General features: G+C 36.7%; 2 protein-coding genes across 3 annotated transcripts; one reads left to right on the forward strand and one right to left on the reverse strand.

Annotated features, from left to right (window-relative positions):
- The first annotated feature begins 454 nt into the window (after positions 1–454).
- Positions 455–12,516, forward strand: LOC132304218 (uncharacterized). 2 transcript variants are annotated; one of them, XM_059801797.1, is made up of 7 exons: positions 455–817; positions 2,701–2,768; positions 2,885–4,064; positions 4,472–7,611; positions 7,723–8,053; positions 8,826–8,880; positions 12,095–12,516. In XM_059801797.1, exons 1-7 carry the CDS (start codon positions 670–672, stop codon positions 12,246–12,248), a joined length of 5,076 nt encoding a protein of 1,691 aa, XP_059657780.1. In that variant the 5' UTR covers positions 455–669; the 3' UTR covers positions 12,249–12,516. The 2 variants fall into 2 exon arrangements, with proteins under 2 accessions (XP_059657780.1, XP_059657781.1); XM_059801798.1 differs by lacking the exon at positions 12,095–12,516 and adding an exon at positions 9,208–9,324.
- A 105-nt stretch (positions 12,517–12,621) lies between these two features.
- LOC132304219 (photosystem II core complex proteins psbY, chloroplastic) lies at positions 12,622–13,448 on the reverse strand. Its single transcript, XM_059801799.1, has one exon. It carries the CDS (start codon positions 13,298–13,300, stop codon positions 12,713–12,715), a length of 588 nt encoding a protein of 195 aa, XP_059657782.1. The 5' UTR covers positions 13,301–13,448; the 3' UTR covers positions 12,622–12,712.

Raw genomic sequence — 13,448 nt, forward strand, 5'->3', positions numbered from 1 at the left:
GTATGAAAAAAAAAAAAAAATGATTTAAATTAAAATAAATACTCAAACTTGTTGCAACTTTTTTATTAGAAAGCACGGACACGTCACTTACATAGACTCGGCTTGGACACGGTTAGAAATATTTTGAAATTTGAATATTTTATTTTCTGTTCGAATAAGTCTCAAACAAAATAATAAAAAGTTTTAAATACTTTAAGGTATTTTGTAATTATTATTAACAAAAAAATAAAATTTAAAATATATTACGAATTAATATGAAAAATAATATAAAATAATAAATATAGTAAATATTTAATTTTAAATTTTAATTTTAAATTAGTATTTTCATTGATAATTATGCGTATAAAATGAATAAAAATAATTGTTTTTTTTTTTATATATAATAAAATATTATATAGATATATATTGACGTATTCATGTTTTTTTAAAAAAAATTGTGATGTTTTCGAATTCATATCGTCGTGTCTTACCGGTGTCTGCTATTTTCAGAGTTCAAAGAGTAGAGGACAAAAAAAAAGAGAGAGAAAACTGAAAAGACTTGCCATCATTGCCATGGGTAGAAGAAAAACCCTAACAAAACCCCCCGTCATAGCAGACTATCTCAGCTCCCGATTTTAGGCTCAAAGTTGAACTTTGAAGGGCACTATCTCTCTGGCACTTCGACCCAAAATGGTGAAACGGAATCTCGAAACGGATTCCGATGACGATGGTTCAGCAACACCCACACCAGCTCACAAAACTGTCTTTGTTGACACCACTCTGGACACCCATCTAGTGACGATCGTCTCCGATGACGAAACCGTCGCTGATTTCAAAAGTATAAGCTTAAACCCTTTTCTTTTTTCTCATCATAAACCTTTGTTTCAATGTATAATTTGTATAGTCTGTATATATGTATGTTTGTTTTCATGCATTTGTATATAATAAATTAAATTGGTTTCCTTGTTGCTTTTGTTACCCTTATTGGAGAGAATTTGTATATTTCAAAGTATGATCTTAAACCCTTTTCTTTTTTCTCCTCATAAACTTTGTTTCGATATACAATTGGTAGTCTTTGTATATGTTTGTTTACATCCGTGTGCTTATATAATAAATAGAGTTGGTTCTTTTATTATATATCATTCGGCTAACTGTATTATATGGGGCAGAGTGTTGGGCGTTAAAAGAGAAACAAGAACACGCATTCATGTGACTGGAATGAGGATGTTGAGGTGGATGGTAGGAGTGACTAGAAAAGTTTAGTTACTAATCAAAATGTGAGGAAGATGCTAGGCATAGCGCCTATTAGTGACAAAATAAGAGAAAATAGAATTTAGGTGGTATGGACACATAGAACATAGACCCATTGATGCACCCATTAAAAAAGGTTTGCATAGACAGTTAGAGATAACGAGGACACCCAAAACTCACATAGAATGAAGTAGGTAACATGGTGTATAATAGAATATAATGGAGAAAGAGAATCCATGTGGCCGACTCCGTTCATTCGGGAAAAAGGCAATGATGACGATGACGACGACGATGATGGCTTCTTTGTTGCTTTTGTTTACCCTGACTGGAGAGAATTTGTTTGCTCATTATCATACCCTGTTTGTGAAGAGCGAACTTGTAGTTGATTGGTGCTTACCATTTGGAGGTACTTCTTGTGACCTTTTGAACTGAATTTTCTGCAGGCATAAGCAAATTTGTGAATGGGAACACTTCTGCATTGTTGGTTTATGAATGCTATTGGAAGAAAATTTCCTCAATCGTCTCTGCTGATTCTCACTATTATTGGAACTTGGAAGTTGAAATCCCAATTTGCCTTTTTTGAGTCCAATACTTCACCTTGGAAATCACGCTTTCAAAATTGGAAAAGGTCTCTCCCCATCATGGGGAGGTAAGGTTGCATACATCTGACCCCCTCTCTAGACCCTGCAATGGCAGGAGCCTTGTGTACTGAGTTGGCCCTTTTGATGCAAAGATGAGATGTGGGAAGCTAATGATTAAACAAAATAATGAGTTATTAGTTATAGAATGTGAATCCATAGTTATTAGATTACTCGGTTAGTTTTCATCATAAATGTGGCAGTGCCTTATCTACTTTATTCCCATCAGAGATTTGCTATGGTGTAACCAAGGTCACACCTTTTTCCTGTTCTTTTTAATGTATGGAATTCATTATAGCTTGAAAATATTAGGGAATTATATTTTACAAGCAAAGTTCATAGAACACAAGCATGAATGCACAGGCATACACACTTGTAATGCTTTTTTTGGATTTATATATGCTTTATATTTACCAGAAAGTGATATTCAGGTTGTTTTCGAAGAAAGAATGAGTATATATTGTATGTTCAATTTTAAATTAATAAAAAAATTGTAGATATACAAAAATAGATGAGAATGGAGAAGGTAAGTAGAGACACATGAGAGAACAGGAAATCTTGGTTGAAGAGGTTGACAAAAGGGGGAGGGTGTTGGCTGGAGTCTCTCCCTAGAGAGCAAACCAGGTGGACATCTTAATATCAGAAACAGGGAGACTGTGTAATCAAGAGAAATTACATTCTGAGAAGTTGAAAATGACAAGACAATATGACATAATTAGCATGAAATCATTTTTAACTGGCCAATACAGATCATTCTCACTTATTATCATTTTCGTTGTGACTTTTTGCTTGAATTACTGTCAGATTTAATTCCCATGCTTTTGACATGCAGAGAAGATAATGTTAGAACACCCCCAGTGCTTTCCTAAAATTGGGGAGATAGAAATCCATGCTTTGAAGGTACATTGCTCTGTCATTTATTGCTGACAATCTTGCTTGTTAATCATTCCTTCACATCAAGATCCAAGCAAAGAAAATATATAATTCACATTGACAAGGTTTTGCAATACTGGCAGGTAAAGCAAAAAGGATACTTTTATCATCTGTCGGATTCCATGCTTGTTAAAAGTGCTTTTGCGGGGGCTAAAAAAAATTGGTTTCTTTCTGCTGATGCTTCTAGACTGAACGATCATAATGACAACCTAAATTCCTGTGAACCTGATGCTGGCAACCAGCTAGCATTACTCTGCATCAATTATCCTCCAGATGATAGAAATGATCTTCCAACTGGTTGTCCTTCCAACGGGTTTTCCTTGATTGATGAGCCACTGATGTCACAAACTATTAGCATCCACAATGCAAAAATGAGAGTTGCTGATGCAGGCCAGTCTGGTGCGATCTATTCATATAAAAAAGTTTCCAATGATTTGGAGATGGAAGTTAAACATATTACTGATGAGCACTGCAAAAATTCATCTTCTGCCGCCAATAAAGAAAACTATGGGGATGAGGTATGTCACCCTGTTTTTAAAGAAAACTATGCTTCATCCCTTTCATGTAGTAAAGATGTATCACATCCAGAGGGGGTTGGCACTGCAAAGTCTTCAGGCAATGCAGGTAGAGAAAAATCAAATGATACAACAGTGGGAAACAAAAATGTTAGTGAGGAACCTCGTAAGAATGACAAATCCAAGAATACGGTTGGTGTTGTTCAGTGCAATATTTCCTTAGAAGAAGCTTCACAATCTGGACTCAGAACAAGGAAAAAGCAGAAGATAGAAAGCAATGAAGTCTCTGGGACTCCTTTAAAACAAAACAAAGGTTTAGTTTCTAATTATGGTGAAGAGACTTCCAAGCCAGAGACTAAAATCCCTGAGAACTCTAAAGATGACAAACAGAAAAGTGAAAATGCTACTTTGGATGGTATATCTGCCAAACTTCCGGAGGATATCCATTTGATGAATAGTTCAAGCGGTGGGAAGACTAAAAAGAAAAGGAGGGATAAAACATCAACCCCTCATGATCAAATAATCTCTTCTGTGCCATCTTCTCTGCACAGTGTTGGGGTATTGAGTTGCCAGGAAAATGGAGAAATTAACCCCAAAGATTTGGGTAGGATATCTGTTGCAACATATATTTCTGGAGAAGGAGACCAGGATGCAACACTCTACAAACATTTGGCGGTCTCACGGAAGGAAAAGCAATGTGAACCACTCCAAGAAGTGGTTGAAGGGAACAAAGCTCCCTCTTCAATAGGTGAGTCCATTCACCAGTTTGTTTATGTTACTTGTAGCAAGAAAATTTTGCCTTTATTTCATGTTAACAGCCATCTACTCCAAAAGCTTAAGCTATTGGAGAGGGTGCAACTTTAATATTCATATCCTTCAACACACCCCTCACGTGTGTCCTTCTTTTAGGTCCAACACGTGTTTTTCAATTTTTAATTAGGGTGACGGCAAGGTTTGTACTCGAGACTTTTGGCTGTAATACCATGTTAACAACCATCTACTCCAAAAGCTTAAGCTATTGGAGAGGGTGCAACTTTAATATTTATATCAACATTTCAACTATTTTTTAGTCAGTTCCAGTGATTTGGTTCGAGGGATTTGGAAAGGAGGACCTCCATTGTCAATGTTGCTGATGACCCCTTCTCTATTTTGTAGGCAATTACATGAATGAAGCTGACATCCGCACTGTAGGAGATAAATATGCTTCAAAACTAGCTGCTTTAGCTGAAGTAAAAGGAACAAAAAAGTTGATGAAGCATTGTGCCACTGATGTGAAAGGGACTTCTTCAGTTTCGGCCAGAGACCCTGATAACCTGAAAAAAGACGCTATGCACTCTGGGCATGAGAATATTGTCCCTGACGATCATAATTTTGAAAAGGATCAGACTGATAAAATTGAAGAGGAAAGAGAATTGTCACAGAACCATGATCCTGAAGTGTTACTGTCTGAAAGGTGCAAACCTTTAATTCTGGGTGAAGTAGATGTGAATGTTAAAGAAGCAAACATCTCAGCCAAGTTATCAGATGCCAACATTGTGATGGAAACTGGGAGTTCTGTTGCCAGGAAAAGGAAGAGAATGAATATGAAGATGTCTGCTCGAGTAGATCAGGTCATATCAGACTTGGAGCACAGTAATAATCCTGTAGATGACATTTCCTCAATTGTGCCTTATTCAGCTTTCAACGGTTGTCTAGATAATGAAGCTAAGAAAAAGGAAAGCATCTCGTCTCAGTCTGAAAGGACACAAGTACCAGAACCTAATAAATTGGAGTCTTCTTTTGTCGTTGCTGATGGGAGAGGTGATGATGTGAGTGGAAATGATGCAGAACCTTTGCTGCTAACTCAGATAAATGAAAATAAAGAGAATGCAGGAAATGTGGATGAGATATTAAGAAAGAAATCAAAAAAGTATCGACGCTCCGCTACAAAGACCCTCCCGGATTTGCCTATCAAAGAGCGAGGAAATGAGGTGGAGCCTATGCAGCTAAATGAAACTAGCAGGACTCAAGAAAACGCAGAAAATGTGGATGAGGAAGTAAGAAAGGAAACAAAAAGGAACAAAAACTCCACTGCAAAGAGTCTCCGAGATTTGGCAATTGTTGCTGATGGGAAAGGTGATGATGTGAATGGAAATGATGCAGAACCTTTGCAGCAGATAAATAAAAATAAAGAGAATGTAGGAAATGTGGATGAGATATCAAGAAAGAAACCAAAAAAGAATCGAAGCTCCACTACAAAGACACTCCCAGATTTGCCAATCAAAGAGCGAGGAAATGAGGTGGAACCTATGCAGCTAAATGAAACTAGCAGGACTCAAAACTATGCAGAAAATGTGGATGAGGAAGTAAGAAATGAAACAGAAAGGAACAAAAACTCCACTGCAAAGAGTCTCCGGGATTTGCCAATGGTTGCTGATGGGAAAGGTGATGATGTGAGTGGAAATGATGCAGAACCTTTGCCGCTAACTCAGATGAATGAAAATAAAGAGAATGCTGGAAATGTGGATGGGATATCAAGAAAGAAATCGAAAAAGAATCGAAGCTCTACTACAAAGACCCTCCCGGATTTTCCAATCAAAGAGCCAGGAAATGAGGTGGAGCCTATGCAGCTAAATGAAACTAGCAGAACTCAAGAAAATGCAGAAAATTTGGATGAGGAAGTAAGAAAGGAAACAGAAAGGAACAAAAACTCCACTGCAAAGAGTCTCCGAGATTTGCCAATGGTTGCTGATGAAAAAGGTGATGATGTGAGTGGAAATGATGCAGAACCTTTGCCGCTAACTCAGATGAATGAAAATAAAGAGAATCCAAGAAATGTGGATGAGATATTAAGAAAGAAACCGAAAAAGAATCGAAGCTCCACAAAGACCCTCCCAGATTTGCCGATCAAAGAGCGAGGAAATGAGGTGGAGCCTATGCTGCTAAATGAAACTAGCAGGACTCAAGAAAATGCAGAAAATGTGAATGAGAAAGTAAGAAAGAATACAAACAGGAACAAAAACTCCACTGTAAAGAGTCTCCGAGATTTGCCAATGGTTGCTGATGGGAAAGGTGATGATGTGAATGGAAATGATGCAGAACCTTTGAAGCAGATAAATGAAAATAAAGAGAATGCAGGAAATGTGGATGGGATACCAAGAAAGAAACCGAAAAAGAATCAAAGCTCCACTACAAAGACCCTTCCAGATTTGCCAATCAAAGAGCGAGGAAATGAGGTGGAACCTATGCAGCTAAGTGAAACTAGCAGGACTCAAGAAAATGCAGAAAATGTGGATGAGGAAGTACGAAAGGAAACAGAAAGCAACAAAAATTCCACTGCAAAGAATTTGCCAATGGTTGCTGAGGAAAAAAGTGATGATGTGAGTGGAAATGATGCAGAACCTTTGCCGCTAACTCAGATGAATGAAAATAAAGAGAATGCTGGAAATATGGTTGAGATATTAAGAAAGAAACTGAAAAAGAATCAAAGCTCCACTACAAAGACCCTCCCAGATTTGTCAATCAAAGAGCGAGGAAATGAGGTGCAGCCTATGCAGCTAAATGAAACTATCAGGACTCTAGAAAGTGAAGAAACTGTGGATGAGGAAGTAAGAAAGGAAACCAAAAGGAACAAAAACTCCACTGCAAAGAGTCTCCGAGATTTGCCAATGAAGAAGCAACCAGTTGGTGTGAAAGAATTAACATCTCCAAATGATAGAATCGGAGCGGAGGATACTCCGTCCAAAACGAAGAAGAGAACTAGATCAGTAAATACAAGTGTGGTGAATCAATTAACTGGAACAGACTTGGGACTTGAGAGAGATGCTGATACTGAATGTGCTTCTTTTAATCCCCAACTTCCGCCATCAGAGAAACTTGAGGGTGATTCAGTGAGAAGGCCTATTGAAGCTAATGTAGATGATAATGCCCTTGAAAATTGCAGTATGGCTGGTGCTAATAATCAGATGAGTGATTCTAAGTGTAAAGGTGATGCTATTAATTTCAAGGAATATTTTGTATCTGCAAAAAACCAGCATGAAGTTGCTCTTGAGGTGCTTGTTGACAAGGTGAATGAAGCAAAAAGATCAGACAAGGAGGTGAAAGCTAAAAAGAGCATAAAGAAGCCTGTAGCTTGTGGAGGCACCTTACCTGATCCAAAGAACCCGCTCAAATCACATGAAAACCTGGGGAGTGAAAAAAAATTGAAGGGTGGAATATCTAGTAGCATTCAACTTCAAGGATCATTATCAAAGGAAACATGTAGCAAAGTTATGCTTCACCACAAAAATAAGTCTTCAAAAGTTTCAGGAAATGAGGTAAAGGTCCTGCGTCCCCATAACATCGATCCAATCAAATCCATTCATCAAGTGGTAAGACAGCCTGATGTTAATGGTGCTGGGACCAATGGTTCATCTTCTTATCTGCAGGAAAATGGTGAATTTTCAACAGCATCTATCTCAAGCTCAGAAAGTTCGAAGAGATCTGTCCGAAATAAGAAGCATTACAAGCATCAATCAAGTTTAGATCGTCGTCATGCGACAACTGCAGAAGCTTCCCATAAGAATACCGGGGAAGTTCGTGAGAAGAGATTGTTGGCGACGCCTGGTGCAATTTTTAGGGATGAAAGCAGCGATAGTTCTGAAGATGAAAAAGGGCCCGGAAACTCTGATGCCAGCACCAGAACTCCATCAAATAATTCATCTTCATCAGGCTACTCAGATGGGGAAACCCAGTCAAGTTTGGACTCACTGCAAAATGGTAATTCAAAATGTGAATTTGGATTTATGGACGTTGTGCTTGCAAATTTTTTAGCATGTTTATTAGCCTATAACTCTCAGCATGTGCTGTCCTCGTACCTTTTTTAATGGCCTATTATATCAGCATGTGCTTTTCTCAAATGCCTTTTAATGGTATATTATATCATTCTGATATGTCATGAATTCTATCTTTTCAATACAAGCTTAATAGATGAATGGTGCCATTTCTTATGCTCATTAGCTGATTGATCATGTTGATTTTTCTTTAATACGCTTTAATCCTTAAGAGTGTGTATGGTTGGGATTACAAGGAAGAATAATCTCCAGGAGCCAGCAAAATTACTGTTGCAGCCTAATTCAGATGTCCTCTTCTTTATATTACTTAGAGAAGATATGGAGGTCAATTCCATAGTGGTTGTGTATGTAATTCCACAGAATACTTTCTTTTCTCTTCTTTTTTTTTCTTTTTTTTTTTTTATTTATTTATCCCAGAAGCTGGTGGCTCCTGCATTTAAGTGAGATGTATAATTGCTTGTTGCTGCAAAGGGGGTAAGTTTTCTCAGACTCTTGGCCTTTCATGTACTTCATTATGAAAGCGTAGTGGTGCTGAGGAATTTACTCATTGGGAAACACATCAGATAGCATATAATATTCTCTTTTGCAGAAGCTTTGTTGTAGAAACAATTTTTAACATAGAAGTTGCTGATATTGTTCTCATTTTTCTGTTATATATAGTAGCTAATCTACTCTGTTTTTGTGAAATTGTGCCACAGGATCTCATAGCGTGAAAGGAAAGAAAGGTGGTGGGAAAAAAAACATAAAACCAGCGTAAGTTCGATACTAATCATATTACATTCTCCAATAGTAAAGTAACGGTAACTTGCTTGCTAGTTTGGGCAAATTATTTACACTTGGAAGTTTTTATCCATTTCAACTCTACATGCTTGCACGCCTTGCTTACAATTTTCTGGACTAAAAACTTTATGTTCTTAGATTTGTTCACATACAATTTGTAGAGAAGTTTCCATGTGTGTGCCATTGTTTTATAAGGCTACCAAAAAAATAATAATCTCCCAAGTAGTATCTAACCCATTTAGTGTGGCTTAATTGTCTTTTTTACTTTATATTATAGATGCTAATTTTTTCCAAAATCAGATGAGGCCCATACTGTTCACAAGGAAGCTTGAAGATGTTTGCCATTGTTGAGTACAATGTGATGCCTACCAGGCTGACACAGATCATTCTGTAATAGGATTACTCTTTTTTTTTGTTGGGGGGGGGGGGGGGGGGGGGGGGGGGGCGATGGAATCACCTAGAAAAGAAAGGGAAAAGAAAGGAAAGAGAAAATTTTTAAATTTTTTTAGAGTTTGGATAGATGGAAAAAGAATCGTAATAGAAAATATAGTTTCCCGCATTAGACTAGTTTTCCCCAAAACTTTTCTCACACAAAACACGAGGAAATAATATTTTCTTGTGAAAACTGCTTCTTTTTATTTGAAATTCCTATTTTATCCAACAACTGAATCATGTAAAACAACTAACTTCTTTTTTTTTCTAACTGAGTTTCTTTTCTACTGAGTTTCAAAGAAGCAAGTTCTATAACAATTTCTATTTTAGTGGACTTCTAGAAGGCAAGTTCTCTTTAAACATGTTCTCTTGCAATACTATTTGGACCTTTTTTTTTTTTTGGGTTCCAAATATATACACACCTCTATTATATATACAGAGAATAATATATATTTTGCTCTTTTTGTGTTCTCTGGTTGAAAGCCCATGAGTCCATGAGCCCAATTTTTTTTTTTTTTTTTTTAAGCTTCCTTATTTCTCTTAAATGAATAGTTAGTTCTACTTCTACAGTTCTCCCTAAGAAGTCTTGAAGTATTGTTTTAATTTAAACAATATAAATGAATATAAATAATTATATTATTAAATTTAATAATTCATCATTTTATTAAAACTTTGATAAATATAGACATCATCAAACACAAATTTATTTATTTTTTTAGTATTTGAAATCATAAGGATAATTTTGGTATGCACAATCACTTTCTTTTCATTTTCATGCTATCCAAACTAACAAACTAATATTTTCATACAATTTTCATCCAAACTAACAAACTAATATTTTCATACAATTTTCCTGAATAAATTTTCTTGCTAACCAAATGCTTGATAGAAAATAACCTTTCTTTTCATTCACTTCACTTTTCTTTCATTTTCCATTTCTTTTCTTTTCTTGCTTATTTCTATCTAACCAAACGGAGCCTAAGAGAAAGAAAAAGAAAATCTTTTTATTGGTAATTCATACAGTGAGGAGTAGTTGTCATTCCGTACTTTATATTGCAGAACTCTAACTAGCTTTTCAATCAAATAAGATTATACCTTGTGAATATGTCTTACTCTCTTTTGTGAATTGTGCCCATATAAATCACAGGAAAGTTAAAAAATAAATAAATAAATTTGACAAGTACAGGAAAGTTTAAAGTTGCTTGTTATTGTTGAGTAAAATGTGTGCCTATCTTATTCCCATTATACATTGACGTAATTAATCCCATCATGAGATTAACAAGATTTGGGGGGAAAAAAAGGAAGACAAGAAAAGAAACTCTCATTTGGCAGTTAACTCATTTAGGGAAGGTTACTATCTTCTTTACTTTGTAGTACAGGTGCTACTTGGTTCCATAATCTGATGAAATTAAATGACTCGATAATCTTTGACTACTTTATTCTTCTTCTTCACATAAACCTAAAAATATCTATATAGAGCCACAACTTGGTTTCAATTGTGCAGGTTCAACTTGATTCAATTCAATAAAGCCTTTTTCTCTACTTTTTGGGTTTGGGTACATGATTCTTCTTTCACCATTCTACTTTAAGTCCACCTGGTTAAATAACGTGCTTTCTCCGCACATGATTAAACAATCTCAATTGATTCTCTCATTTTTGTCTTCAATTAGTTTTTCTTTAGCCAAGTATGGATATGTTCTATTTGTAACATTCCAGCTGGTGAATTGTGACTGTTAAATAGCTATTTATAAGATTTACCTTTCAATCTTAGATGTATATGCTGATCAAATAATATGCCAACAGCTTTCTTACATTAAACCTATCCTACTCTAATTCTATAATTAACATATTCTACCAACGGGCCAGTGGCCTAGCGGTATCAGCCTCTTACTTTCCAAAGAGAGGTCAGAGGTTCAAGTCTCAAAAGAGACAAGTGTATGTGAGTACCAACTAGGAAAAAAAAAATTAATTAACATATTCTCGAATTTCTCCCTCATTGTGTATAATTGGGTCTAGGTTAACATTTTTCTTTTTCTTTTTTTTGTTTCTCTTCACTATGTCTCCTCCTGTGTTTCTAGTTTTATTAAAGTTACATTACATGCATTTAGTTTTAGCCCTATTTTTTGTTACAGAAAACAAAATATTGTCAATCAGAATATCATGCATAAAGTGTCAATTTTTTGCTAAACTGAGATAAGTAGACGTGTTTGCTTATGTTTCTCTTCACCAAGATGAGATATTGCAACCGTTGGTTGAGTTTACAATTTAAATTTCTCAATCATTGGCTGGATTGGAAGGAGGAACTTTTCTTCACATTTCTGTACGTTTGGGTTTGTATTTCGAGAGTGATATATTGTTTTAGGGAATTTTTGTATCTATATATTCCATAATTTGGAAACAATGTATTTGCAATGGAGTTCGAAGGAAATGGGGTTCTACCCACCTTATTTGCACTTCGGTCATTTATCGGATCCGACAAACATGCTTCCCACTTGTCATCAGTTGGAAGAAAAGAGAAACAACATTTTAGTGGATCTAGTTTCCTGATGTGCTGATTTGTCTGTGTGATTGCTTCTTCCGTTTTGCTTTCATCAATGAAAAACAGAAAAATAAAGTGTAGTGGAGAACTTGATGTGGAATTTTTGTCCTTAGAAAACCATTCTGTGGAGTTTTTGGTTTGGGTGATATAGCATGCTTGTCTGCATTTTCTGTTATTCTTCAAGTTATTCTGACAATCTCTCGTTTCTTGGAGCAGCTTATCTGGCCCGAATAATATAACCATGGATATGGTTCTTAGGAATTCGAGCAGATTCAAGATGGCCAAGCTCACAGCTTCTCAATCACAACTTGGAGATGATACTGAAAGCCAGCCTATTGATTTTGTTCCAGACAGCCTAGAGAACCTGTGATCACTCCAGGTTGTGTTTTGTTTCGGGATTTTGTTTTTCCGTCTTGAATTTTGTGATCGTGTAGTAGCCTTGAGAGGCCATTTTGGGTTTTTGGAATGTGGGTTTACAAGATAGTTACTTCTAACAATATTTAGTATTTGTATTTCAAGTATGGAAAGCTTTGTAGTGGCACTGGAACTAAATTGTCCGAGCACTTGCCTGAATGCATGATGCTGTTCAGGTCTTATAAAATTTTGTGAAGGCTAAATCTAAAGCCAAGTTTTGCCAAGTTCTCCTTGTTGGTCTTTGTTTTTTTGGCAGATCTTATATATAATTAACAACCCATGACATAACCATCTCAAATACGTCACTAGCAATGCCCCAAAAAGAAGTGTTTTAACAAAAAGAGTTCATTAACAAAAGATACAATTACAAGTGATTTCAAGCATCACACCATATATATATATATATTTATTTATCTCATATCACTGAGATTTCATGTTGTTGAGCTGGTTCAAAGCAGGTTGTAGGATATTGTAAATCACCCACAGAATGGCTGGTGTGATCACAAACAGCAGAAGCTGCCCCCTGTTGTCACTTGTGGCATCAGCTAGCATGGCAATCTGATCGGTGGCGGCCGACGCATTCGGCGTAAACGCCAACCCTGTTGCAGCCAAACCACCTAGCCCAAGCCCTATGATCACCCCCTTTGTGCTTTTCATTTTGTCAAGCTGGTTCAGTGCTGGTTGGAGGATGTTGTAGAGCACCCAAAGAACGGCTGGGATGATGGGTATCAAGAGCGCAAGGCCACGGTTATCGCCTTCGGCTATCTCAGCAATCTGTTGTGCAGCCAAGGCAGGGTCACATGAGCTCAAGGTGGAGAAAATCGCTCCGGCAATGGCAGTCCCGGCTAGGGAGTTGGAGAGGTCTTTTGAGGTGGTGAGGCCTTTTGGGAGGTTGTTGATGGAGAGAAGGGAGATGGGTTGTTTTGTGTTTGGCTTGGGAGGGTTGAAAGTCTTGGTGGTCAAGCACTTGGCATTGAGCATGGCCATTGTTGCTATTGTTGCAGCCATTGGAGGTCTCTCTCTCTCTCTCTCTCTCTCTCTAGCTTGTTGAATTGGGGTTTGGTTTTTGCTAATGTTGAAGCTACTAGGGAGGATTTCAAAAGCTTAGAAGGAGAGAGATTGGGTTCAATATCACACACACACACACACACACTGT

The sequence above is a fragment of the Cornus florida genome, unplaced genomic scaffold (genome assembly GCF_030987335.1).
Source record: "Cornus florida cultivar Cherokee Brave unplaced genomic scaffold, ASM3098733v1 CherokeeBrave_3.0.0_Hap2_Chr04, whole genome shotgun sequence".
In the NCBI taxonomy this organism is placed as follows: domain Eukaryota; kingdom Viridiplantae; phylum Streptophyta; class Magnoliopsida; order Cornales; family Cornaceae; genus Cornus; species Cornus florida.